This window comes from Carassius carassius, chromosome 46, assembly GCF_963082965.1.
Source record: "Carassius carassius chromosome 46, fCarCar2.1, whole genome shotgun sequence".
NCBI lineage: Eukaryota > Metazoa > Chordata > Actinopteri > Cypriniformes > Cyprinidae > Carassius > Carassius carassius.
Window position 1 is genome coordinate 26,075,859 of NC_081800.1, and position 27,468 is coordinate 26,103,326.

Genomic DNA, 27,468 nt, shown 5'->3' on the forward strand with positions numbered 1-27,468 from the left:
ATTTATTAAAGGCTTTATGAAATGCATTTTATTTTTTTCACGTTTTCCATTTTAATTCTTTTGGATTCATTTTTAATGGTTACATTAATTGTTAGTAATCAAAAAGCATGTATAAATAATTGAAACTTGAGAAACTTATACAATTTAACATTGATTTATTAAAAGTTCAACAATAATGACAATGTTCCCCTAATTTTCTCATCAGATTTATCTTTAGAAGTTATCACTATATTTTAATATTATTTCTGGAATTATGAGAGTGAACGTCTGACCTTCATGATTCAGATAGAAGATATACAAACCTGTTCCTGATAAAAAGCATTGTTTTCAACTTGAGCGTCTTCATTTTATCGTAATATTTAAAGTCAGAATTAAAGTCTAAATTTATGTCTCGATATATTTTGCTATATCTCGATATCTTTACAGGAAAAATAGCCCCCCAAAAACTACTGCAAAAACAAATATGCCAAATATTACATGTTTAGGGCCCTATGAAACGTTTTATTTTTTTCTTCACCATGTTTTATTGTTATCTAGTTCTGTGTTTTAGCATGTGTAATTATTTAAATGCATAAAAACAACTTAATTAGTTTAAAAAATTCTTAAAATAGCCTTATGTGAAACGTTTTTTCCCCTTCAGAAATTCTGTGTACACAGTTTAATTTATCTTTTAATTATTTAAAATTAAGCAAACTTTATTTCTTGGTTAACAAAGGGGATTTACTATTAAAAATAAAACATGGAAGAAATGTTGTGTGATTATTCCTTAAAAAATTATGTTCGTTTCATTTTAATAGTAGTAGTAGTTGGCTATGTACATTCTGCTGAACAATAGTAATAGATTTCTGGCAAATACTTTTATTTTGACGGGTTTACCTTTACAGCTCTGTGTATGTGATACTACAGTCTAGCTAGTTTTACTCAAATCGAACGCTCAAAAGCTCATGAAGTGACTCTCAGTGCAGTTCTGGAGATGTTCCTCATGTGTTCACGTCTTTATTTAGTGAGAGGAAAGACGCTGAAATCACCGCGAGCGTCACGCGCTTCAGTGTGTTTAATGAATGAAGACGCGCTTCTGCGCCATTCATTAACAGACACGCAGAACATGCAGGACTCATATTTAAATAGACTTTTCCGGGTTAATATTTGCAGATATTAGTCCATATCGCGATTTGATTTAAGTGCATGACCTACTTTTGATTAATTCATTCAAAATTTGACAAATTCCGTGACATTCCGCGTTAAACTGTAAATTCCGTTTTTATGACTGGATTCCGTGATTCCGTCTGCGTCTTCTGCATCGCGAAAATCATTGGGCCCTACAGTAGACATCTGCCTGCTGTTCGCCCTTCGCCTTAAAACCGATGTATCTCCATATAATGGAACCAGTTGTCTTTTTTTTTTAGACTTTGTTTTTTAGACTAGTTCTGTACACGTGAGGGGAGGGGGGACAAAAGCAAGGAGACGGGGGGCGAGCACAGCACAGAGAAGGCAAACAAGCAAAGTGGCGGAATCAGAATTAAATATAAACAATATATCGATATATACGATATGTCAAAATCCATATCGTTTTTAAAAAATATCTCGATATATTTTAAATATCGAGATATCGCCCACCCCTAGATAATTCCTCACATTACACAACTAAGTACATGTATTATGAGCAAAATTTCCGAACGTTTTGCGTTGAGACCATTTTCACCAAATTAGCACTTCAAAAAAAAATATATATAGACCTTAAAGCTACAGTAGATCCAAAAACCAATAAACAGAATGTCATTGTTTAATTTTTTCCCAGAGGACAAAATAAGTTTTGAAAGATCTTTTTTCAATACAGCAACATCTGCACCTACAGTCCTCCTTTTTTCCACATAAAATGAGTTTAATTTGTTTGTATGATGCGAGGGTGAGGAAATGATGAGCGAATTGTTGTTTTTGGCGCACCGTCCCTTTAAGGAGAACACAACGTGCATGTTAACATGATTCTGAGGTCATCAGAGAATAACAAACAGGAAGGAAGCTGCTCTCCAGCGTGGCAACAGGCCTGTGTTGTTGTTGTTGTGTGAATATTGTTTTGATTGGATCTCTTCGTCCTGTTTTTGTTTAAAGCTCTGCAAGAGACTCTGGATTCATTTGTTTATGATTCTGTTGCTGTTTGTTTGATTTGAGTTCTGTGCCGAATCTTCTCTTTTATAATATCATGACATCGTGTATGAAATCATCGCTCACATAGAGTTTGTTACTACTCATCTTTGGGCTGGCGAAGATCAGGATGAGTTTGTTTCTTCATCAGATTTGGAGAAATGTAGCATTGCATCAGTGTCTCAGCAATGGATGCTCTGCAGTGAATGGGTGCCGTCAGAATGAGAGCTGATAAAAACATCACAATAATCCACATTCATAGTTGCTCCAGACAGACAGAGATGGGAAATCCCGCTGTGTTTGGTTGTTTGAGATGATGATGGAGGAATGAGAGTCTAGATCATTCATTCCTGTGTTAAACTCTTTAACAGAGTCAGCGAGTGGCAGTCAAACTTAAATGAGTCACTTTTATACAGATTAGTAGCATTTTATAGTGTTTTATTGGTTTCATTAATGTCTTCATTTCAAAAGGGAACAACACTATTGTCAATTATCAAATCCCGTCATTTCTTTTCCCCCCAAATATATTTATTTTAGTGAAGTTTAGTGTTTTTAGTGTCATTATAGTGTTACTATTTATTATAATTGTTAATACGTGATAATGTAATCAATTTTAATTGTTTGTTATTTGCATCTTATGTACATTACCAGTCAAAGATTTTTGATTTTTTATGAATTATATTATTTTTTATATATATGTACAGTATATAACATTTTGAAAAAAAAAATCAGTGTATTTTTTTTTATTATTTATATAAAATTATAATTTCTAATCATCTTATATTATTATTTTTTAATTGCTTATATATATATATATCATTTTTAATTACCTTAAAATATTATTATTTTTTGTCATAAACAATGGCATTGCTCCAAGGTTTTAAATACTGTATTAGCTATGATTAATTTTAAAAAACATTCATATTAACGTTATAACAAAAATAGGTGTTCATGCATTACACTCTGATCTCTAGATATGTGCTTCTTCCCTTCTTCTGAGAAAGTCTGTGTGATTGAATGCTTCAGTCATCCAATCACAACAATGCTCTCTCTCTCTTTCGTGTCTAGTGCACAAACGGTTGAGTTATGCAGTTTGTTGACGTCTCTGTCTGTATGTCTAAGTAACTGGGCTGCTTGACTTAATTGTTTACAGCCACACACACTTTCTCTCCTGTCTCGTCATCTGTTTTCTTCTCTGTTCGTTCCACATGGCTGGTACGGGTTAAAGGTGAGCGTTCTCTGCGAATGACAGAGATGTGTCTGTGAACGGGGCATTAGAGATTAGAGATGCCAAAGTTTTCCCCATCAGGCTCTGGAGTCAGAGTTTCCATTACTTAGTCCGTCTGGAACTGCTGGCCACAGGAAGAGGCCCCGATCACAGAGGAGCATTTTCTGATGGAGATGGGCCTCCCGCAGTCTGTGCTGGGAGACATTTATGGAGCTGGGCCTCCTAATGGAGCTAGACCTGACGGAGCTGGGCCTCCTGATGGAGCTGAGCCTCCTACTGCAGCTGGGCCTCCTGATGGAGCTAAGCCTCGTGATAGATTTTGGGCCTCCTAACAGAGTTTGAGCTTTTTATAGAACTGGGCCTCCTAATGTAACTAGATCTGATGGAGCTGAGCTTGATTTCACTTGATTTCACCAGATCAGACCCATCTTGAGGAAATGCTGCCCATATATGGTCGTATCCTGCAGGCCGACACTAAGATCAAGCATGTGTTGCTGCGATGAACCACATGTGAGACTCCAGATAAACAGACAAGTCTGAGGCATAAAGATGAGCTCATGTAGTCTGTCAGAACGGAGTTAAGCCGTATGTTCATCTGTGAGCTCCGCCGGCTGTTTCAATCAGATTATATCCATACAAATAAAATGGAAAAAGGCAAAAATGGTTTTCTGGGAAACCCCTTCATTAGCATTTATGGGAAACTCCATGGCATCTTATCCTTTCTTCTAACTCTCTCTCTCTCTCTCTCACCAGCTTTCTTTGGTCTGTTGTTCATATTTCATGTTCTTTTTCCACACGAGCTTGTCATATTTCTCCTGGTGCTCGCGCCGGTGCAGGGTCCCGTCCGGGACAAACGCCAGAACATTCTTAGGAAAATGTTGGTGCCCGGTGTGCTCCACACAATGAGTGTTGTGTTCCTGACCATTAGACGGACGGAAAACAGCCTGATGGAGGAAATATGACGCCCAGGAGATGAGATGAGATGTTTTGTCTGTCTCACATCACATCGTCCGTCTGTATCTGCTAGCGTGGTGCAGGCCTCTCAGATTTGTGACTTCTGTTCATACATTGCAACAGCAGTCATTGATATACTGTTAAAGTTTTTTGTTCATATTTTGAATTATTTTATATATGTCGTTTCATTTTTAGTAAACTAAATGATTTCGAGAAATATTGTCTTGGTAGCTATCTGAAATATAAGTTGTCTTTTTTATATTTTTTTATTTTTATATCATTTTTTAGTCGACAAAACTTTTTTTTTTTTTTTTTTTTTTTTTGATGATCATCCCAACCCTAAAATAGAAAAAGGCAGTTTTATATTTTCATATTTGAAGTCAACTAATCATTATTATTTATTTATTTAGCATCATCAAGATGCAATTGTAGATTTTTTTCTACTTTGCTTCATTTTAATTTTAAAGTTTTTTTTACGTAATTTAGTTTTTATCATATTTTAAATGTTTTTGTAATGTTTAATAGTTTTTTAAAATATGTATACATAGGTTTTATAAATTTTTATTTCAGTTTCAGTGATTTTAGAACATCATGTTGAAGTAAATGAAAATGACAAATGTTGCCCTGACAACTAGTTAAAATAGAATAAGATTAAGTTTATATATACTTTTTTTTTTTTCATGTAATTGACTTATTCGCTTCAATATTATTTGGATTTTTTTTTTTTTTTTCCTATAAACTTTTGAACAGACCAGTTTGAAAAACCTTCCAATGCAAAAATTATTTCACATTTAAAAGTGTAAATTGTCATCTCAAACCTCACTGATTTTCTTCATACTTTGAATTAATTTGGTTCACTTACATCAGATATAATTATTTTTAGCATTGAACTTTAGATAACGTATTTCAGCTCAGTTTCTAAAATGCATACAGTCTATCTATTTGGCAGCTGGTTTTGGACCCTGCCTGAGTCATGTGACTTACTGAATGGTGTTTTGCTTTGTTAAGCAGAAGGGAGCGAGAGTCTGATCCATCATCTCAGTTCAAGCTCTGGCTTTAATTCCTGCTTTGATGCTGCTGTTATCAAACTCTTTCTCATATTGACTCCCTCATCAGGAATTCACATCAGGTTTCTGAACTGTTAGTCACAGAGAGATGGAAACCTGAACCAAACACACGCATTCCTTCTGTGCTCTTAATGGACTTGTAACTGGATTAGAATATATTGTGAGGTGAATGTGAGCGTTTGTGTTTGCCGGTGTTGTGATGTTCACAGCACTTCTCTGTGCAGTTTGGAAGGTCTGCTGGGTGCTTTGGTGTTCTGGTTTACTTGAAATTAGTTTGAAGATAAATTTTTCCACGGAAGAAATAAAATATGATTCAGAGGTTGTTATACCGGCAGTTCTGTGGAAGCTTAATATCCCAGAAAAATATGTAATTTGCATTTGCATCACACACACACTCACGCACACACACACACACTCACGGGTGGTCCTGTTTACCAGCACTGGTGAGATATGAAGTCATTACACCCTTCACTCGCTCATAAGCCTGCTGAAAGCTATCCCATAACCCCTTTCTCACCGCAGCTCTCCTAAAAATACATATTTCCCCTAAAAATGAAGATTGTCATTATTTATTCACCCTCATGTCAAGATGTTTTGTTATCCATACAGAGACAGTGGGGTCCAAATATTAATATACAAAAAATACACAAAAATATTGGATATAATTGAATTAGATAAAGCTTTTATATTAATTTGTATACATAATATTAAATATACTTAAAAATATGCTTATTAATTTTTTTTTTTTTTTTTTTAGATATTCATCCTACGGAATATATTTATCAATTTATTCAGTATGAAATTATAATTATTTCCCTCAAATATTTTTCGGTCAAACCATCTTGAGAAAAATGTTTGAGCCTGTAGCACTGCATTTCGGGATTGTTTTATAAATTATTTTCCATTTATACGTTTGTGTCAAAGCTGCCATTATGACAAATATTTATTTATTCATTTATATGTATTTAAATTGTATTATATAACTATTACAATATTTTTAAATGAGTTTTATCTTTGTTTTCATTTGAGGTAATGAATTAAAAAAACGTAAATGATGAGAAAATTGAACTTTTAACCCCAAATCCGAACCTCGAAACTTTCCGTCCATCAACCGTTGGAGCGTTTTGTGTCCCGTCAGACAGAAACGTTTGCGGATCGCTGCGTTTGTTTATCAGAGCTGCATGTGTGTGTGTTTAAAGCGCTTCATTTCCTCTGTCTGCCTCAGTGAGGTGTAGAGGTGTGATATAATGACCAGAACGGTTGCGCTTCTGGACGTGAACGGCGTCGGACCCCCGGCCGGCCAGCTGCGTGTTTGTTGAGTCTCCAGGGTGGAAAACACATTCCTGCCAGACATTTTACGGCAAATCGCTCACACACTCGCCGCGGGTCGTGTCCAGAGCGCAGCTCAGGTTTTGTTCGTCTCCGGGGGGTTTGGAGGTGTCTGGGAAGAATGTTTTGTTTTCCTGCTGTTTGTGTTTGTTTCAGATGTGTGTGTTTCTCCAGGATCTTGTAATCTCTTCTGATGCTCACCTAGCGCCGACAGCCAATCAGAACGTGCCGTCCTGTTACTCTACCGTTACAAAACTGTGATCGGAATACATTTCTCTCATTCCATCTTTTTAGTCATGCTACAGCAGTTAATCGGTTTATTGGTTGACACGTTATTTGTAAACGGAATTCTGGGAAACGGAATGTTTAGTGGTTCATTTAGGAACACTGTGTGCCTGTATCCATGGTAATGAACCTTTCTATGGAGTTTATTGTTTGGAATCTTGAATTCATGTTCCGAGTTAACTTGGCGGGAAAACCCTAGAAAGCCTGTTGTATCATATTTCGAAGGCCTGTAAAAGTGTCACACCCAAAATATTTAATTATATTCTAAGTTATTTTTCTTTATTAAATTTTTAAGGTTAAATATTACGGAGCCCCGCACATGAAATGCAAGAAAAAATAAATAAATTGAGCGCATGATTTACTAATTCGTTACTTAAATGTACTAAAACGTGCAAATGATTACTATTGCCTTCCCTCGATTTACTATTGTTTTCCCTCGATCAAGGGAACAAATTAGTAAATCGTGCACTCAATTTATAAATCGAGTGAATGAAATAGTAAATTGAGGGAACACGATATAAATCGTGTGCTAATTTAAGGACATTGAGGGAACGGATTAGTAAATCGTGTGCACAATTTATAAATCGAGTGAACGAAATGGTGAACGTGTGCATGTTTTAGGACATTGAGGGAACGAATTAGTAAATCGTGCGCACAGTTTATAAATCGAGTGAACAAAATAGTAATCGTGTGCATGTTTTAGGACATTGAGGGAACGAATTAGTAAATCGTGCGCACAGTTTATAAATCGAGTGAACAAAATAGTAATCGTGTGCATGTTTTAGGACATTGAGGGAACGAATTAGTAAATCGTGCGCACAGTTTATAAATCGAGTGAACAAAATAGTAATCGTGTGCATGTTTTAGGACATTGAGGGAACGAATTAGTAAATCGTGCGCACAGTTTAGCCTACTATTTTTTTCCTGCATGCCATGTGCAGGGCTCCGTAAAATATATATATTTTTTGTATTTTATTTGATTTAAAGTAAAGGAAATCTCACATGTTCTCCAGTAATCGTGAGAGTGTAGTTTAGTGTCTGAGATGCCTGAAATGGCTGTGCTCCAGCGGGAGTATCTGGTGATAGATGAGCTTTCACGGTTCATGTGTTTGTTCAGTCTTTTGTCTCTCTGTGTTCTGGACTGATTGCGGTAAAAGAGCACAGATAGTAGCTGTGAGCGTAATGAAGTCCATTCCTCCGAGCTGTTGAAGGCGAACAAAGCTTCTCTGGACACCGAATCCCCATCACCGCTGACCCGCGAATGCAGCCCGTCCACTCTCTCCAAAAGACCCAGAATGGCTCAGCAGAACCCGAAACCGGCTGTGGGGACCCGAGAGAGCGCGGCGGAGAGAAGAGCCCCGCGAGAGAGCGGCTCATGGTGGGAATGAGGGAGTACAGCCTGGGGGGTCCAACTGCATTTGAGAGACGGCAATCTGGGAATTGGGTGGTTGCTGGGGTGTCTTGAGTGGTTACTATCTAGTTGCTAAGATGTTCTGCAAGATTGCTAGGTTTATTAATTTATATTGTCGTATAGTATTATAACCACCCTATTTTTATTTATTTTTTCATATTTTTGTTCTCAAATAATTTTTATGTCATTGTTTTTGTATAATTGTTTAGTATTAAATATTGTTTTATTCTTTTTTTCTTTTGTACTTATTATTTTTTATCCTATTATTATTTTTTTGTATTATATATTTTTTATATATATTTTTTTGATTTATTATAAATTTATTTTTTATTAGTAGTATTATAAAATATTACCTTTTGTTGATATTATATCTATTTTATACAATTGATTTTATTTGTATTACACATTAGTTTTATAATTCATTCGTATATTGATGTTCTTATATATTGTTTTAGATTTTTTTTTTATATTATTTATATTATTATGTTTCATGTTTGATATTATTCTATAGTATTATATATTATTATTTTTTTATTCCTTTGGACAGATTTTATTATTTTGTATATAACTGTTGTTATATTCATACTTTTACTGTAGTATAGTTTTTTTTTCTTTTTTTTTTTTTAAATATATATTTTTGATTTCACATTGTGTTGTGAGTTTATATATATATGGTATTATAAATGATTTATATTATTTTTTAACCATTCAGCTTCTGGTTTGAATTCGTTCGTTCTGGATGGTTCTTAGGGTGTTCTGAATGGATGCCAAGACAGTTTCAGGTTGTTTTAAGGTGTTTTGCATTTGTATTGTGCAGATCTTGGAAACATTCGTGAGATCTGTTGATCATGTGATGGACGCTCTACTGACCGTGAACACTTATTTCAAACATTAAACGCGCCTCATTAGTTTGAGCAGCTGTGCTAAGACATCAATCTTATTCACTCTTAAACGAGAACAGGAGCGTGAAAGAGTGGGATGTTATCTTGAGTTCTGTTTAGGAAGCAGTTTTCAGTTCATTTCATGTCTACAGATGTTCAGAATCATGCGTTTCATTGAGTGTGTATGCGAGTGTGTGACGTCAAACCCCACAGATCTGATTCCTGCACGCTGATAACCGCCTTTTCTTTGTTTTAATACACATCTCTCTTTTTTCTGCAGCTCTTTCCTCGATTGGCCATGATGTTTCTGCTACTTTCGCAATTAGCATTAAGCTTATTTTTTATTTTCTTTCCAGTGTTTTTATGTGAATGCACTTTTTGGTCTAAGTTCGTCTTGTTTTATATTAAAGCTTTTATATTCTATTATTGTTTAAAATGTTAGTTTAGTTTTCTATTTATTTTGTTTCATTCTTTTTGACTGTCCACGTTTTGGTATGAATCTTTCTTATTTTTACATAATTGTTTTTATATTCCTTCTTTTATTGTTATTTTTAGTGTTTAAATTGTAAATTTTTTTACTTATTCTTTTTGATTTGACCTTTTCCACCAAATTTGTCTTTATTATATTTTAACGAATATTTTATTTTCCATCTTTTATATAGTATATTAAATTGTTGTATGTATATATATATATATATATAATTATTATTTTTATTTTTTTGTGCATTCAGCTTTTGATCTGATTTTAATTTTTCTATTTTATTTTATTTGTGCAAAATGTTTTTTCCACCTAGTTTAGGACACAGCATTTATTATTTCATTGTAATTTAATAATTTACATCCTGAGCTGCATATGGTTTATATTCTTACTTACAGACTAATCTGTTAATTTTTTTCTTATCTTTTCATATATTCTTATTTTACTTTTATTTATAAATTATTATATTTGTATTATATCTTTTGGTCTGATTTTTTACTTGTATTACAATTTTAATATTTTGTATATTCTATGTTTTATTATTTATAGTTTAATTTTTTTTAATTATTTTTTATTTTTTCTTAATCATTTTTGATGGTTCAGCTTTTGGTCAGAATTTTTATTTTATTTTATTTTAATTCATTTTATTTATTTATTTATTGTTATTATTTTAATTTTAATTTTTTGATTGTCCCTCAGCAGCTGCTGGTGTGAGTTTGCAGCAGAGCATCTTCTCTATGGGCTCTAATCTCATCTCTAGCTACAGTAGGCCATTTATTCCTCACTGTACAGCAGACACTTTATCCGCTGAGAGCCCATTCTCCGTCTCATTAGAGTTCGTTTGCGCTCCTGTTCGGTGGAATGACAGGAATGTGGCCCTTGTCCCGCAGGAATCGCTGGATCATGACCAGCGCTGATGCATCCTGGGACTGAAAAAAAGCCACGAGTCAGAATTCCTGAGACTGGAATTCCGGGATTAAATGAAAGGGATTATTGGTATCTAATTAAAAATATTTTTTTTCATAAGGACAAAACCCAACGATGTATAAATCTCTAATCGAAGGAAACTTACAGTTTAATTTAAATCTGTTACTATAACGAACCCAACCAACATTTTAATTTCATTACAGAGTAATCTCTTAAATTCAGATATTATACAATAGTTATACAAACTAAATTAATTTAAATTGTCTTTGAATCTCCGTTCATCTCATCATAGACGTAAACTGATTTGTGAAAAGTGAGACCTGTGTCTGCGTCATGAATGATAACAATCCGTCTGTCAGCACGTGTGAAGACAAACATGCCCTCTCAGTGTGGCCTGGGGTTACATTTGACCTCTGACCTTTGACTGCGTTCACAGTGTTTGCTGCTGAGAGGTTGTTGTTTTGATGGTGATGTGTGTTTGACAGACGGTCAGTGGAAAGGGTGAGAGATCGTCGCAGACACACTCACACTCAAACACACACTGACTCTCACACACACACACACACTCAAACACACACTAACTCTCACACACATACTCAAACACACACACACACACTCTCACTCACACACACACTCAAACTCACACACACACACACACACACACACACACACACTCAAACACACACTGACTCTCACACACACACACACACTCAAACACACACTGACTCACTCACTCACACACACACACACACACACACACACAGATGGACACACACACTCACTCACTCACACACACTCACTCACTCACTCACACACACACACACACACACACACACAGATGGACACACACACACACACACACACTAACACACACAAACACTCACTCACTCACACACACACACACACACACTCAAACACACACTGACTCTCACACACACACTCAAACACTGACTCACACACACACTCAAACACTGACTCACACATACACACACACACACACACACACAGACACACACACTCACACGTTTGTTTTTGTGTAAAGTGTGTTCATCCCATAGGTGTAATGGTTTTTATACTGTACAAACTGTATATTCTCTGGCCCTACACCAACCCTACACCTAACCCTAACCCTCACAGGAAACTTTCTGCATTTTTACTTTCTCAAAAAAACTCATTCTGTATGATTTATAAGCGTTTTGAAAAATGGAGACATGGGTTATGTCCTCATAAATCACCCTCTCCTTGTAATACCTGTGTCATACCCATGTCATTATACAGAGTTGTGTCCTGATATGTCACACACACACACACACTCACACACACACACACACTCACACACACACAGAGACACACACACACACACTCACACACAGAGACACACACACACACACACACACACACAGAGACACACACACACACACTCACACACACACAGAGACACACACACACACACAGAGACACACACACACACACTCACACACACAGAGACACACACACACACACACACACACACAGAGACACACACACACACACACACATACACACCAGAGCTGGATTATCCATAGCAGAACAAATACATTCATAATGGTCTGGTTTGAGTGAATTTTGGGTGAACTATCCCTTTAATGAAAACCCATTTTATTTTATGCATCTATCTATCTATCTATTGGCCTTTTGGTCTGAATTTTTATTATTATTAATATTATTTTTTATATAGTATAATATTATATATTCCTATTTTTTATATTCAGCTTCTGGTCTTATATATAGATGTTTATATGTTTAGTTTATAAATATAAATAAATTATATTTCTGAATAAAAATGGTTAAAAATATTTTAAAGACTTTTATAGATTTTAGAAAGCTGAGAGACTTTTATATTAGACCAAAATAAAAACCATTAACGCTCCGACTCCGCTAACTTTCGACATTTTTGAATTTTTGAACAAGATAGTGAAGCTGCGCGCATAGGATTGTGGGTGATTTGAGAGCGCGAAGGATACACATATGCATCCTTTCCTGTGTATGGGATATTTTTCGAACGAAGGAACTCTGCCTAAGTTTGTATCCAAGAAGAATTACTGATTACTGGCCTAATTTTTGGCTGTTTTCGTTGTGATTTTTTGTCAAGAAGATTTCTGTTTTTTACCTTACTGGTGGCTGCCTCATTTACCTTTTTATTAAAGACTGTCATTTCGCTTTTGGGTCCTCTCTCACCTTATAACATACGGTTGCCGTGGCGACACACCTGCATGACCTCATGCTTGGCGACAGCAATCCACGGTGACCTCACTGCCAGATATCGCCGTGGAAACACTGATTCATCCTGTAAAGAAACACAGCCTCTAGAGCTGTTAAAACACCCCGCTAACCTCACACACACACACTCACTCACACACACACTCACACTCACACGTTTGTTTTTGTGTAAAGTGTGTTCATCCCATAGGAGTAATGGTTTTTATACTGTACAAACTGTATATTCTCTGGCCCTACACCAACCCTACACCTAACCCTAACCCTCACAGGAAACTTTGTGCATTTTTACTTTCTCAAAAAAACTCATTCTCTATGATTTATAAGCGTTTTGAAAAATGGGGACATGGGTTATGTCCTCATAAGTCTCCCTCTCCTTGTAATACCTGTGTCATACCCATGTCATTATACAGAGTTGAGTCCTGATATGACACAAGAACAAGAACACACACACACACACACACACACACACGCTCTGTTTTTGAGCATCCTCTCCTCTTATCCAGCAGATCACTTCCTCTAAATCTTTTCTCCTCATAAAAGTTTTCCCTGTTTCCTTCAGAATGACATCACCTTTGGCCCCTGCTGATGATGTCATCGGAATTCACTTATTCCTCACGGGCCAACAATCACCTCCTGGATCAGATTTAAGAAAGCTTTTTTACTTTTTACGAGGGCAGAGTTCAGTTTGATTTTTACATAACCATGATGTTGCAATAGTCACTTTTTTGGACTATTTGTAGATATATTCTCAAGGAAACGATCAAGTTGTCATTGGGATGTGACAGAAAGTGTACTGTGTAATTAGTTTTTTTCCCTCAGTTTGGCATGATAGGCTGCGTTAGGCTAATCAGTCGATCACAGCAGCCCTCACATTGTGTTTGTATTGATCCCTCAGTAACTTTGTGCTGTTCAACTGAAAAATACGTGTTTTAAACACATCTCTCTCTCTTTTTCCACACTATAAATGTGTAATGTGAAAACAACTGTTGCTTTTAGGACTCAAGTGACCATAAACGCATTCAATAATTGTATTTTACCACCAAGTGTAAGACAGCCGACATGATGAACTTCGGTGATGTCAAATACTGTGCTGCTATTCAATTGCTATACAATTGCTATGTGGTTGCTAGGACATTGCAATGCTACTAGGGTAAATAACTAGGGTATTTTGTGTGGTTTTAATGCAGTTTTTTGTAAGTGTCTGCTGAATGAATAAATGTAAATGTTTTTCTGTTCCAGACAGAGGCCATGAAAACTGCGTTGACTGAGCTCGGCCTCAATATAGTGGAGATGACTGATGAATCAGCCACACTGGACGGGGGAGATGTCCTGTTCACAGGTACCAAATTTGGTTTATTATGCCTTTGTAAAACATAGAACGCCCTTTGTGGCAGAGCCAGCCAATCAAATCCTTGTGTGCACAGACAAACAGCCAATCAAAGATGATCATCTAGCAGAATGTGTACAGTGAAGTCTAAAAGTCTGAGATCACTCATGAAAAGGTTTCTGTTTTGGTTTTATTTCTATTTTAAAGCAATATCATGCATACAAATTTAAATTGATAGTTCACTCAAAAGTAAAATGATGTAGGTGACTTTTTCTTGAGTTATTGAGTCTGGAGACGTTCGGATGGAGTCGTTCCCGGCCAGAAACGTTTCCTCCTGGCATCATGAAGCTCATATCTCCTGTATAAAACATTAAGTGGCTACTGTTCTGGATTCACGTTTCACATTACACGTTGAAGCTTCTCACTGGCCTCTGATCAGAAGTTTCAGTGGCATTGATGTAGAGTTGAACTCTGTGAACTCAGAGAGTCGTTACGAAGCTTTAACTAATGTCTCTTGCAAATTAGTTTGGTTTCCTTTGATCAGTGAAGGAAGCTAGATACAATCCACATTGGTGTCTAGACCAGCACTCGGTCATGTCTATGAGCCGCTGCCAGTTCCTCTGGGGGTGAATGTTAACGTGTCTCTGATGTTCAGGTAGAGAATTCTTTGTTGGATTATCCAAGAGGACCAATCAGAGAGGAGCAGAGATCCTGGCTGACGCGTTTAAGGTGAGTCTCATCCATCTCTGATTATTTATCTGTCTATTTATGCATCTATCTATCTGTCCGTCCGTCCGTCCGTCTGTCTGTCTCTCTGTCTGTCTGTCTGTCTGTCCGTCTCTCGGTCTGTCCGTCTGTCTGTTTGTTCGTCTGGCTGTCCGTCCGTCTTTACGTCTGTCCATTTGTCTGTCCAGTTGTCTGTCTGTCTGTCTGTCTGTCTGTCTGTCTGTCCGTCTGGCTGTCTGTCTGTCTGTCTGTCTGTCTGTCCGTCCGTCCCTCTGTCTGTCTGTCTGTCCGTCCCTCTGTCTGGCTGTCTGGCCATCCGTCCGTCTGTCTGTCTCTCTGTCTGTCTGTCTGTCTGTACTTCTGTCTCTCCGTCTGTCTGTCCATCTGTCTGTCCATCTGTCTATCCGTCTGTCTGTCAGTCCGTCCATCTGTCTATCCGTCTGTCTGTCTGTCCGTCTCTCTGTCTGTCTGTCTGTCTGTCCGTTCATCTGTCTGTCTGTCTGTCTGTCTTTCTGTCCGTCCGTCCGTCGGTCCGTCTGTCTGTCTGTCCGTCTGTCTGTCTGTCTGTCTGTCTGTCCGTCCGTCCGTCTGTCTGTCTGTCTGTCCGTCTCTCTGTCTGTCCGTCCGTCCGTCTGTCTGTCTGTCTGTCCGTCTCTCTGTCTGTCTGTCCATCTCTCTGTCTGTCAGTCCGTCTGTCTGTCTGTCCGTCCGTCCGTCTGTCTGTCTGTCTGTCCGTCTCTCTCTCTGTCCGTCCGTCCGTCTGTCTGTCTGTCTGTCTGTCCGTCCGTCTTTCTGTCTGTCTGTCCGTCCATCCGTCCGTCCGTCCGTCCGTCCGTCTGTCTGTCTGTCTGTCTGTCTGTCTGTCTGTCTGTCTCTCTGTCTGTTTGTCCGTCTGTCTGTCCGTCTCTCTGTGTGTCTGTCCGTCGCTCTGTCTGTCTGTCCGTCCGTCTCTCTGTCTGTCTGTCCGTCCGTCTCTTTGTCTGTCTGTCTGTCCGTCCGTCTGTCTGTCCGTCCGTCCGTCCGTCCGTCCGCCTGTCTGTCCGTCCGTCTCTCTGTCTGTCTGTCCGTCTCTCTGTCTGTCTGTCTGTCTGTCTGTCCGTCCGTCTCTTTGTCTGTCCGTCCGTCCGTCTCTTTGTCTGTCCGTCCGTCCGTCCATCTGTCTGTCCGTCTCTTTGTCTGTCTGTCTGTCTGTCCGTCTCTCTGTCTGTCTGTCTGTCTGTCTGTCTGTCCGTCTCTCTGTCTGTCTGTCCGTCCGTCTCTCTGTCTGTCCGTCTGTCCGTCTCTCTGTCTGTCCGTCCATCCGTCCATCTGTCTGTCTGTCTGTCTGTCTATCTTTCCTCCTCTTCTCTTCATTCTCAGTCTCTCAGTGTTTAATGTGAATCAGGTTAAGCTCCGTTGAGGATGTTTTTCCTCCACAGACTGAGAACAACATCAGCCGCGAGCTTTGATTTCTCAATGAAAATCAAATGCCGGTCGTAAATACAGAACATTCTTCGCTAATGTCACAGATGCTTTTTAACATCACAAGTTCGTAACAAGCTGCAAACGAGCTAGAGGATGCCTGCAGCTCCTTATCGATCGCGTGCCAATGATTTATGGAAACTTTTAAGCAGTGAAAAATCATCCGGCTCGCTAAACTGAAAGCAGAGCTGCTTTATGAAACATGATCATAGTACAACAGACAACGTCTTTTATAAATACACCCATACTTTCCTCAAAAACTTTCCCTTTTTTTCTCCTCAAGAATCTCTGAGTGTGTTTTTTCCTCCTTCAAAGTCTGGAGTGCTTTAGGTGTCTTTTTCCAATAAGCGAAGAATCGTTTTTTTCCCTTTGTTTACCCGCTGAGCCAATGCGCTAGTAGTTTATTTAGAGTACACAATATTTTCATTCTGTTGTTATGAGTGAATGTTTCTCCAGTCGGATCCAAAATGCTTTTGTGCTGATGTGTGTCCCAACCGGACTCTGTTTTACAGGACTACGCCGTGTCCACGGTTCCCGTCCAGGACAGACTCCATCTGAAGAGTTTCTGCAGCATGGCCGGCCCGGGTCTCATCGCCATCGGATCCAGCGAAGCCGCGCAGAAAGCCCTGAAGGTAGAAACACACCCGAATGTGTCTGAAAAACAGCAGCTGATCTACAATTCAACCTACAGTCCTGGGTTGATTATTGCACAAGTTTTAATCACTAAAGCGCTTGTATATAGAACTACAGGGTTCTACAATCATGAAAATAGAGCAAAACCTGCTGGAAATATAGCAGTTTGTTCAAAATTAGTCAAACATTCGACTTTGACAAACACATTTTTCCTCTGCTAGAAAGTGCACATTTTAATGGTAATCTCTATAGAACTCATGAGAGAGAGTTTGAAATCATTAAGATTTTTGATGTTTTTATATTAAATGAAATAAAACAATATAGTTTTTTTATTTATAATATATACACACATGCATACCTGTGTGATCATTTAAATAAAATGTTTTTATATTAATATATTTTTGCTTTATTATAATGAGATTTTTAGCATTACAGTAAGGGAAATATTGTAAAAGTGCTTCCCAAAAAATAAAAATAATAATAATTTTCTATAAGCAAAATAGAATTTATTTAGATTTTGGGATAAAGTATGAAAAAATAATAGAATATAAAATATAGAAAAATTTAAAAACATGATCATTTAAATAAATCGATTAAAATATATAAAAATGGATAATGTGATATAATAAAAAAAAAATATTTTTACAAAATATAATTATTTTAATCTAATCAAATGGATGGAAAACGTTAGTAATGAACTATGGAATGATTTATTTGTTGATTTATAGAAATCTGACCTGTTTCATTAATATATGACTGACAGATATAAAACACATTAGGTTTATTAGTTTGTTAAAACAGTGTATCCAAATGTATTTTATATGCATTTTGATCAATATAGAACTATTCATTTCTTATGAATAAAATATTGCATAGCACAACTGTTTTCAACATTGCTAATAATCAGAAATATTTCTTGAGCAGTAAATCATCATATTTTCATGATTTCTGAAGATCATGTGACACTGAAGACTGGAGGAATGATGCTGAAAATACAGCGGAGCATCACAGAAATAAATTACACTTTAACACAGATTCACACAGAAAACAGATGATTGAAACAGTAAAACTATTTCACAATTTTAATGTTTTTACTGTATTTTAATCAAAGAAATGCAGCCTCAGTGAGCAGAAAACAGTTTTTCAAAAACATAAAAAAAAATCGTAATAATTTCAAACTTTTGGAATAATAGAGCTAAATATTCCCAGAGAGCAAACTCTTATAAATCCATTAAACATTGCAGAATATGAACTTAACTTGATATTGTGCAGTAAAAACAGTAAAGCGTTAAACACGATGAATCCAAAGTCTTGCTGCGTCCTTAATATGCTTCATTCCTCCCGCATCCGGATCTCTGGGTCTAATGATAACGAGCTGTTCAGTGACGCTGGTTCTTGGCACGGGAATGCTTTGGAACGCCTGGATTATGTTGGATCGGGATAATTGTAAACTCTGCAAACATGAAAAACATCATCATGGAAATCGGTCTCATCGCGCCAAAGTTTCCTTATCGCCGAAGCCGCTTTATCCGTCCCTCTTTCTGTGTTTCCTTCCTTGATTTGGCTCATTCCCAGATTCCCAGCAGGGATTCAGCGTTTCCTCTTCGCGTTTGACGTCAGCACAGCCTGAATCCATGCAGGAATTGTGATTTCAGGTGTTAAAGTTGGAATTGTGATGCATCAGGCAGTCAGTTTACAGAATCATGTATGAAGAAACACACACACACACACACACACACACACCAGAAATAGATTGTAATGCATACCTAGGATGCTAATGATCTAGGGTGCACTAATTGTAATCTATCATATTATATACATCTGTGTATTTAGATTGCAAAAAAAAAAGAAATTTGGATTATACAGATTTAACATAAACTAAAATCATGGCATGGTTTGTTTTCATAACTATTTGCATAACTCTGTTTGATTTTATTTAAATAATCCTGTTTTATTTTTTCAAATATAGCATCATATATATATATATATATATATACAGTACAGACCAAAAGTTTGGACATATCTTCTCATTCAAAGAGTTTTCTTTATTCTCATGACTATGAAAATTGTAGATTCACACTGAAGGCATCAGAACTATGAATTAACACATGTGGAATTATATATGGAATTATATACATAACAAAAAAGTGTGAAACAACTGAAAATATGTCATATTCTAGGTTCTTCAAAGTAGCCACCTTTTGCTTTGTATCTATTTGATTTTATTTAAATATGCATATTTGTAAAAGATTTATTATATAATTTGAATATATTTCTACATTTTAATCATTTATTTAAATACTTGTAATAATAAATATACATTTATTATAAAACATTTATTTGTCATTTGTTATTTTTTATATATATTTTATTTTCAAATTAATAACAAAATAAATTACGTTTATATTTGATAGATTTTTATATAAAATTTAGTATATTAAAAATATATTTTAAGTCATTTTACCACATTTGATATTATATATTGTTATTATATTTATTATCATTTTTAAAAATGCATTTATTCAGATAACTTACAATCAGCATAAATCTGTTCATAGTGAAAAAAAATTACATTTATTCAGTTAAAAAATATGAACATGGTGAAAATGTGACTAGCTGTGGAACAAATTAGCTCAAATGTGTGAGATTGAAGCACGACTGGCAGATATGCATCACATTAGATATATTATTTTATGTTAAAGAGGTGAAATCCAAAAGACTGGAAATATTATATATAATTCAAATACATTAATCTTTCAAGTTGAGGCCTAAATAGTAATTTGTGGAAGTAAAATATAGAATGGATGCCATTTCTCCCTTTATATGAGAGCGATAGTAAACCCTGACCTGCGTCTCCCTCTGCTGGTGTCTCGCTGGTGTGTGTGTGTGTGTGTGTGTGTTTCTTTGTGAGGGTGTGTGTGTGTCATCCGTTAGTGCTGCAAAAAAACAACCCGACCAATCAGAGGCTCCGCTCTTGATGAGGTCATCAGAAAGTTGTAGTATAAGTCTAGAACCATAAAGAGGCCAAAAATACGAGGAGTTTCTCACTTTTTAGTTCAACATTTATTATTATATTCTATGTTCTGTCACAGTATACATTTTATTTCACAAATGAAAAATACAAAATTCCATGATGTGCTCAGATTAATCATTTGTTTAATATTATCCTCTTTGTTTTTCTTTCTTTAAATACTTGACCTTTCTTTTATTAAGTTAATTCCATTATATCACCATCCTATTACAAACTGATGAAGTAACTTTTGTATTTTCTGTCGTTCTCTGTAGATCATGCAGCAGATGAGCGATCATAAATATGATAAACTGACACTTCCTGATGATCTGGCAGCAAACTGTGTCTACATGAACCTGCCGGGGAAAGGACACGTCCTGCTGCACTGCACACCGGAGGAGTTTCCTGAGAGCGCCAAGGTCACACACACACACACACACACATGCACACATATGCACGCACATGCACGAACACAGACACACACACTCCCACACACACACACACACACACACAGACACGCACACCCACACACACACACAGACAGACACACACATGCATGAACACAGACACGCACACTCCCACCATGCACGCACACAAACACACACACATGCACACACACACAAACATGCATACACAATCACAAACACATGCACGCACACACACATGCACACACAGACACACACACATGCACATGCACGCAGACAGACACACACACACTCAAACACACATGCATACACACACACAGAAACACAAACATGCACGCACACAGACACATGCACACGCACGAACACAAACATGCACACACAGAGACACACACACACACGCACACAAACCTGCACACACAGAGACACACACACATGCACACAAACATGCACGCACACAGACACATGCACACGCACGAACACAAACATGCACACAAACATGCACGCATACAGACACACAAACATGCACACATTCACACATACATGCATACACACACATGCACGTACACAGACACACACACATGTGCACGCATGCACACACAGAAAAACACACACACATGCACGCACACAGACACACACACGCTCACACACACATGCATACACACACACAGAAACACACACTCACAGACAGATGCGCACGCACACACACACATGCTCTCACACACACAAGCACGCACACAGACACACACACATGTGCACGCATGCACACACAGAAAAACACACACACATGCACGCACACAGACACACACACGCTCACACACACATGCATACACACACACAGAAACACACACTCACAGACAGATGCGCACGCACACACACACATGCTCTCACACACACAAGCACGCACACAGACACACACACATGCATACACTCACTCACACAGACACACACACAAACGCATATATGCGCACAAACACACATACGCACACTCACTCACTCCCTATAAATACATAAATTAATTAAATAATAAATCTCATCTGGTATAAATAAGTGATTTCAAACATAAATGAGTGACTTTAAAACTAGCTAATATTACTAAAACCGTTATTATCACTAATATTACTATAATAAATACCAAAATGAACTAACAATAATATATCTAACTAGACTGAGATGTACGATCATCTGATGATCCAGTGATGCATGATTTAATCAGAGCTGTGTGTGAAGCATGAGTAGATGTACTATTAATGGTCTCTTGATTGTCTGCAATAGTCTCGGTCCGCAGTAAGAGATCTTGCGGTTGCTGGAGGACTCTTAGGAAAACACGGCTGGGCTTTTGGAGGATCTCCATCAAATGACACACTGCTCTTTATGAGGCTTTTTGAGATGGACTAATGCTTTACAGCTGCAGATCATGAGCTCGGAATTACACAACGCTTCTGTGCGTCATTAATAATAGAAATAAAAACTGTTCTTGAAGACCACATTTATGTGAACTTTACAGTTTGTTGTAAATGGTTCACTTATGAAAACATTTAACTTTACGTGGTAGAAGCCAGAAATGCTTTCAAATTTAATTTTCTATTAAATATAATATTTTATATAAATATTATTTCACATTATTTGTGAAATAATATTTGTAAAATATTTGAATTATTTCACATACAAAGACAATTTCATGTTGTGCTTAGAAATGTATTCAGTAATTTATTTATGATTAATTTATCCATTTTATATATATATATATGGTAAGAGTTAAGTTTTACTAAAAACAATTCCCAAAAATATTATATTGAAATGTTTAACATATAAATGAAGGCAAAACTGTTAGTTTTAATCATTTAAGTATATTTTACATTAATACTATTTAATATTTATATCATATTTATCTCTTAATATATCAAATGACAGTACAATTTCAAAATGTTCTCAGAATTTTATTTTAAATTCAGTATTTTTTATATTATATTATTTATATTGATTTGTTTATATTTAAATTTTTTAATAAAAACAAAACGTTTTAGTTTAATCCTTTGTATATTTTAACATATATAGATTTATTTTTAAATGATTTATTTAAATGTGTGTGTGCTCAGAAAAATGTAATTCAGTCATTTACTATTATATTATATTTATTAATGCATTTCAATTGAAGGTTTCTCAGCATTATGCTGTGAATCCTCTGACACTGATTACAAAACAATCACATTGATTAAAACTTTTTGTTGTGCGATACATTGCCTCAGAAATAATTACGATAAACAATATTATTGTCATTATAAGGCCATTTTGTGCCACTGAATATATAATCATAAAATAACAGCAAAATAATGCAAGAAGGCCAACACCCTTTCAAACGAAAACAAACTTTTAATTCTTAAAAATATTTAGATCATTTAAATTAAGTCAAAATATTAGACACCTTCATAGTAAATAAACATTTTCTAACAAAAATTGCAAAGTAACAAGTAGAAATGCACACAAATTGTGCGATAAATCGATATATTGATTATTACGATTGATAAGTTTTCATAATAAAAGTCTCCTGTGTGTCTCCTGCTGCAGGTCTTTGAGAAGCTGAAGGATCACATGCTCATTCCGGTGTCCAATCAGGAGAAAGTGAAGGTGGACGGCGCGCTGACCTGCTGCTCGGTGCTCATCAACAGGAAGAAGAACATCTGAGAGACAATCATTCTTCAAACACACCGTTTCATATTCGGCGTGTGTTTCATGAATGAGGCCTGATGGCCTGTTTTTGTTTTATGACTCCAGGAAAATGAATCAGATCGTTTCGTCTAAAGGAAAGAGAATATAAAACACTTAAAGTCAGCTTTTTCTAATATGTGAGGAAATTTATTTTTCAGAATGACCGAATCGTACGTGTTTCTCACATTTAACGTTCATCAGGACCCGTAAAAAGCCTGTTTTTAAACGATGGATGATGAATTGTTACTTTGTGTTGCCTAGATTGTAGCATCGTGTTTATAAATAGATTTATAGTGCATTTGGAATAAATATCCGGCGAACAGATGTGACGTGTGAAATGAGCCATTAATGCTTTTATTGAGTAATTTAAGCAAAAAAAATAATTTTTTGCTTTCGTTTTTCCTGCAGTTCCCAGATAATAAAAAATAAACACGCTTTTCAACATGCCGTGGTTTCACGATCCTCAGGTGCTGATTGGACGTTCTTCCTTTCACTTGTTGCATTTGCGTAGAGTTAGCATCAAGCTATATTACCTTATAATTCATTATTAGGCTACTTAACCTTTAGCTTCATACATTTAAAGCCTGCTGTGGTGGCAGCTTCGTTCCTCACACTTTCCGCGGAAATCATAAACTCAGCCAGCGCAATGAATTGTGGGTAACATTAGCTAAATCAATTCACAATTATTCGAATTATGTAAACAATGTAGGAAGGAAAGTACGTGAATTGGACTAGAGGATAAAAAAATTGCCATGGGTGTAAAAAAAAACAAAAGGTAATTGCAACATTTTACTTCGCTTTTTTTCTCGCAATTCTGAGGAAAAAAAATTACAAACTGTGACAACTGTGATACATTACAATATACAAATGCTGCAAAATATGAACGTGCGATTCTGAGAAAACATTTTGAGATTTGAGATTGCAACTTAAAAAGTTGCAAGTAAAAAGTCAAATTCAAGATAAAAATTTGGATTTAACTTTTTATTTTGTGGATGAAAAAAATCTGGATTGAGAGATTAAAAAGTCGCAGTTAACTTTTTTATTTTGTAGAAGAAGAAAAACTAAATTGCAAGAAAGAAGTCTGAGTTTATATTTCACAATTACTTTTTTCTCGTAATTGCGAGTTTATAAAATGAATTTTTTTACATTTAAGACAGAATATAAAAAAGTCAGTTTTGGAGGAAAAAACGTCCGGATTGAGAGATTAAAAATTCGCAAGTACCTTTTTTATTTTCTGGAAGTAAAACTAAATTGCGTGAAAGTCAGAAGTCTCAGTTTATATTTCGCAATTACTTTTTTTTTCTCATAATTGTGAGTTTATAAAAGAACAATTAGAAAATTCGTCAGGATATAAAAAAAGTCAGAATTGCGAGGGAAGAAAGTCCGTATTGAGAGATTAAAAAGAGGTTTAGCTTCAAACAGCTCCTCGGTCACATCTCACGTTTCAGTTTAGCGGTTTTCACGACCTTCAATACCACGACTTTCTTTCTTTTCCACACAAGTGTTTTAGGATTCGCAGAAATGAAAAGATGGCGTTACTCTGTCGTAATGCATCAGTTTATTTCTCCTGCTGAAGAGAAAATGAAGTTATCATTATTTCTCTGCCAGAAGGTCACAATATTCTGCAGTTTTCGTAACGTTTACAAGCCCCTCTGTATGATATAAGTCATAAAGAATCTGCTCATCCAGAAAGAATGCTGGGTTTCATCATGAACTACAGAGTTTTTCCTGCTATCAGCTCACCAAATACATGCTGAAATCTGTCATCATCCTAAAAAAAAAAACTCTGCTTTTCTTGTGAAAGTTTTTCTTTCTACTCTTGTATTTTCAAAAAAAAAAAAAGGCGGCTCACTGGACTGGTCGATCAATAAGTTGTTTTCTGTCTGGAAATGCTTGATATTGATGACTCAGGACTTCTTAGATGTGATTTGTATGTGCCATAATTCCTTAAACACTGTGTCTTTGCTCTTGTAAAGATTTTGTGGGGTTTGTTAAATAAAGCAGCAATCAATCAATCAAACCTGTTTGCATTTTCTTGGTAGCATCATTGTTATAATTAAAGTACCAGAACTTGACCGGAGCATATATGTGCTTCTAATAAAGAAAAATAAAACACATCTTGTTAAATTACACCATATCCAAGTATGAATACAGATAGATAGATAGATAGATAGATAGATAGATAGATAGATAGATAGATAGATAGATAGATAGATAGATAGATAGATAGATGGATGGATGGATGGATGGATGGATGGATGGATGGATGGATGGATCTAAAATGAAGCTGCGTTTTGTGTTAATGGAGATACTTGTACTCTAGGAAACATAATCATTTATATTAATTACACGCAAGTAAAATACGAAATACACCTAGCCACCTCTTTAAAACGATTTAGTCATCGTAAATGCCAGTGATTGGTCCGACCGAAAAGCACTGAGAAATGTAACGCGTATCACGTGACCTCGCCGTCTACTTCAACAGCGGTCTGAATCGTCATGCAAACGACTGTAATATTTTTATTAGCTCTTGTTTTGAAAATACATTGTTTAAAAAATCAAATAAAATTGTCGTATGTTTTATTTCTGTGATCCCGTTGTTTGCAGTGTCGATTGGCGCTGCGTTTACGTCATCAGCGAGCGCCGAATTCAACATGGCGAGTGTTGTTTAGTTGTTGTTAATCTGCGCTTCCGAATTAACCCCCAATCACTGAACCCGGCAGTCTCTCTCGTCTTCAGACACCATGAGCGATGAGAAGCAGTCAGAGGCTCGTAATTTCTTCATGGGCTTTGATGACCTGAGCGACAGCAGCAGTGACTCGGACGCTGAGTCCGGTGTGAAGAACCGAAGCGAACCGAAGCCCTCAGCATCGACTGAAGCGCAGGGCCGCAAGCGAGCAGCCGAACCGCTGCCGAAACCCGACGATCTTTTCCGATCCGTCAGCAAACCCGCGTTCCTCTACAACCCGCTCAATAAAGTCATCGACTGGGACAGAAGAGCCGTCAAAGCGCCAGAAGAGGTCATTATTTCATTATTATACAATACTGAATAAAACCGTGTGCGCCAGAAAACGTACTGCGTAGCCATCTTTAGAATTTAGTTTTTGAAATTCCTTTTTTTTTTTTTTTTTGTGGTAACATTAGTCCTGCATATTTCTACACCGAGTAAAACGGATTTGCTTATTGTAGAGTTAACTAAAATGATCATGTGCATTTATATATATATATATTTATTTATATGTGCATGCATGTATGTATGTATATGTATGTATTAAGATAAACTTTGAAGTTGGATTGAGAGAGCCAGACCAGAATTTTTAAATATATTTTAAGAGGTTTGAGGGTTAAAAGGTGGTTTTAAAAATTAGATGGATAGATAGATGGATAGATAGATGGATTGATTCTAGGGTGTTAAATAAGGAGTTTAAATTTGAATTTTGACATTCTGTCAATGTAAGTCTATAGGATTTTTATGATTTTTTTGGTTTCAGCCTCCTAAGCAGTTCAAGGCGTGGAAGAACAACGCCGTTCCTCCGCCACAGACGTACGTGACGGAGGAGAAGAAGAAAGGAGCTCCTGATGGAATGGACATGGCCATCAAATGGTCCAATGTGTACGAGGACAACGGAGACGACGCCCCTCAAGCCCACGGTGGCCCCGCCCACTTCCTGCCGGAGGAGGAGCAACAGCAGGACTCTGGTAACTATCTCACTCTATCCATCTATCTATCGTTCTGTCGATCTTGACATGTTTATGAGTTTGGAACACTCTATCATCTCAGATGACGATGCGTCTGAGAAGCAGCAGGCGTCTGCTAAGAAGCGTCGCGTGGAAACCTTCCAGCAGAAGGAAAAGAGAAAGCGGGACATCGGACAGGCCACGTCTGATAAGAACTTTGTGGAAGAGGAGAAGCGGATCCTGCGTCAGAGTTTGGACTGAAGAGCGCTCCGCTGGTTTTAATCCCCCGATTCTTTAACAGTCTCTGGATGCTGACGGGAAGGGCATCACGACTCCGGGGATATTTTACTTTTATTACTCTAAAATCACATCCATGTATAGGGAGAGGGTTTAGGATGATGTGTTTGTGTTTTGGACGTCATTGTAAGTATGACTTCAACTGTAAATGTGTAGCTGCATCCAAGCATCCATTGGTTATGATGTTTCCTGTAAGTTTCCAATGATTTGTAGCGTCTCAAATGGATAAAGTCCTTTTCTCTGA

At 36.7% G+C, this 27,468-nt stretch overlaps 2 protein-coding genes across 2 annotated transcripts in view; both read left to right on the top strand.

Moving 5' to 3' along the window:
• The window catches only part of ddah1 (dimethylarginine dimethylaminohydrolase 1), a 62,976-nt gene extending 39,741 nt beyond the window's left edge, over nt 1-23,235 (top strand). Inside the window, exons 2-6 of the mRNA XM_059541434.1 lie at nt 14,201-14,300; nt 14,944-15,017; nt 16,988-17,107; nt 20,394-20,537; nt 23,109-23,235. Coding sequence (XP_059397417.1) covers nt 14,210-14,300; nt 14,944-15,017; nt 16,988-17,107; nt 20,394-20,537; nt 23,109-23,225 — 546 coding nt within the window. The 5' untranslated portion in view covers nt 14,201-14,209 and the 3' untranslated portion in view covers nt 23,226-23,235. The remainder of the gene's footprint in view (nt 1-14,200; nt 14,301-14,943; nt 15,018-16,987; nt 17,108-20,393; nt 20,538-23,108) is intronic.
• Nucleotides 23,236-25,874: 2,639 nt separating this feature from the next.
• c46h1orf52 (chromosome 46 C1orf52 homolog) lies at nt 25,875-27,468 on the top strand. The gene is made up of 3 exons (XM_059540232.1): nt 25,875-26,269; nt 26,741-26,948; nt 27,031-27,468. Exons 1-3 carry the CDS (start codon nt 25,994-25,996, stop codon nt 27,186-27,188), a joined length of 642 nt encoding a protein of 213 aa, XP_059396215.1. The 5' UTR covers nt 25,875-25,993; the 3' UTR covers nt 27,189-27,468.

What these genes read in the sequence shown, in the direction of transcription:
- c46h1orf52 (XM_059540232.1), top strand. Translation starts at nt 25,994, where the DNA reads ATGAGCGATGAGAAGCAGTCAGAGGCTCGTAATTTCTTCATGGGCTTT. An exon ending in CCGTCAAAGCGCCAGAAGAG is followed by an intron (nt 26,270 to 26,740) that starts GTCATTATTTCA and finishes TTTTGGTTTCAG; the next exon opens with CCTCCTAAGCAGTTCAAGGC. An exon ending in GGAGCAACAGCAGGACTCTG is followed by an intron (nt 26,949 to 27,030) that starts GTAACTATCTCA and finishes CTATCATCTCAG; the next exon opens with ATGACGATGCGTCTGAGAAG.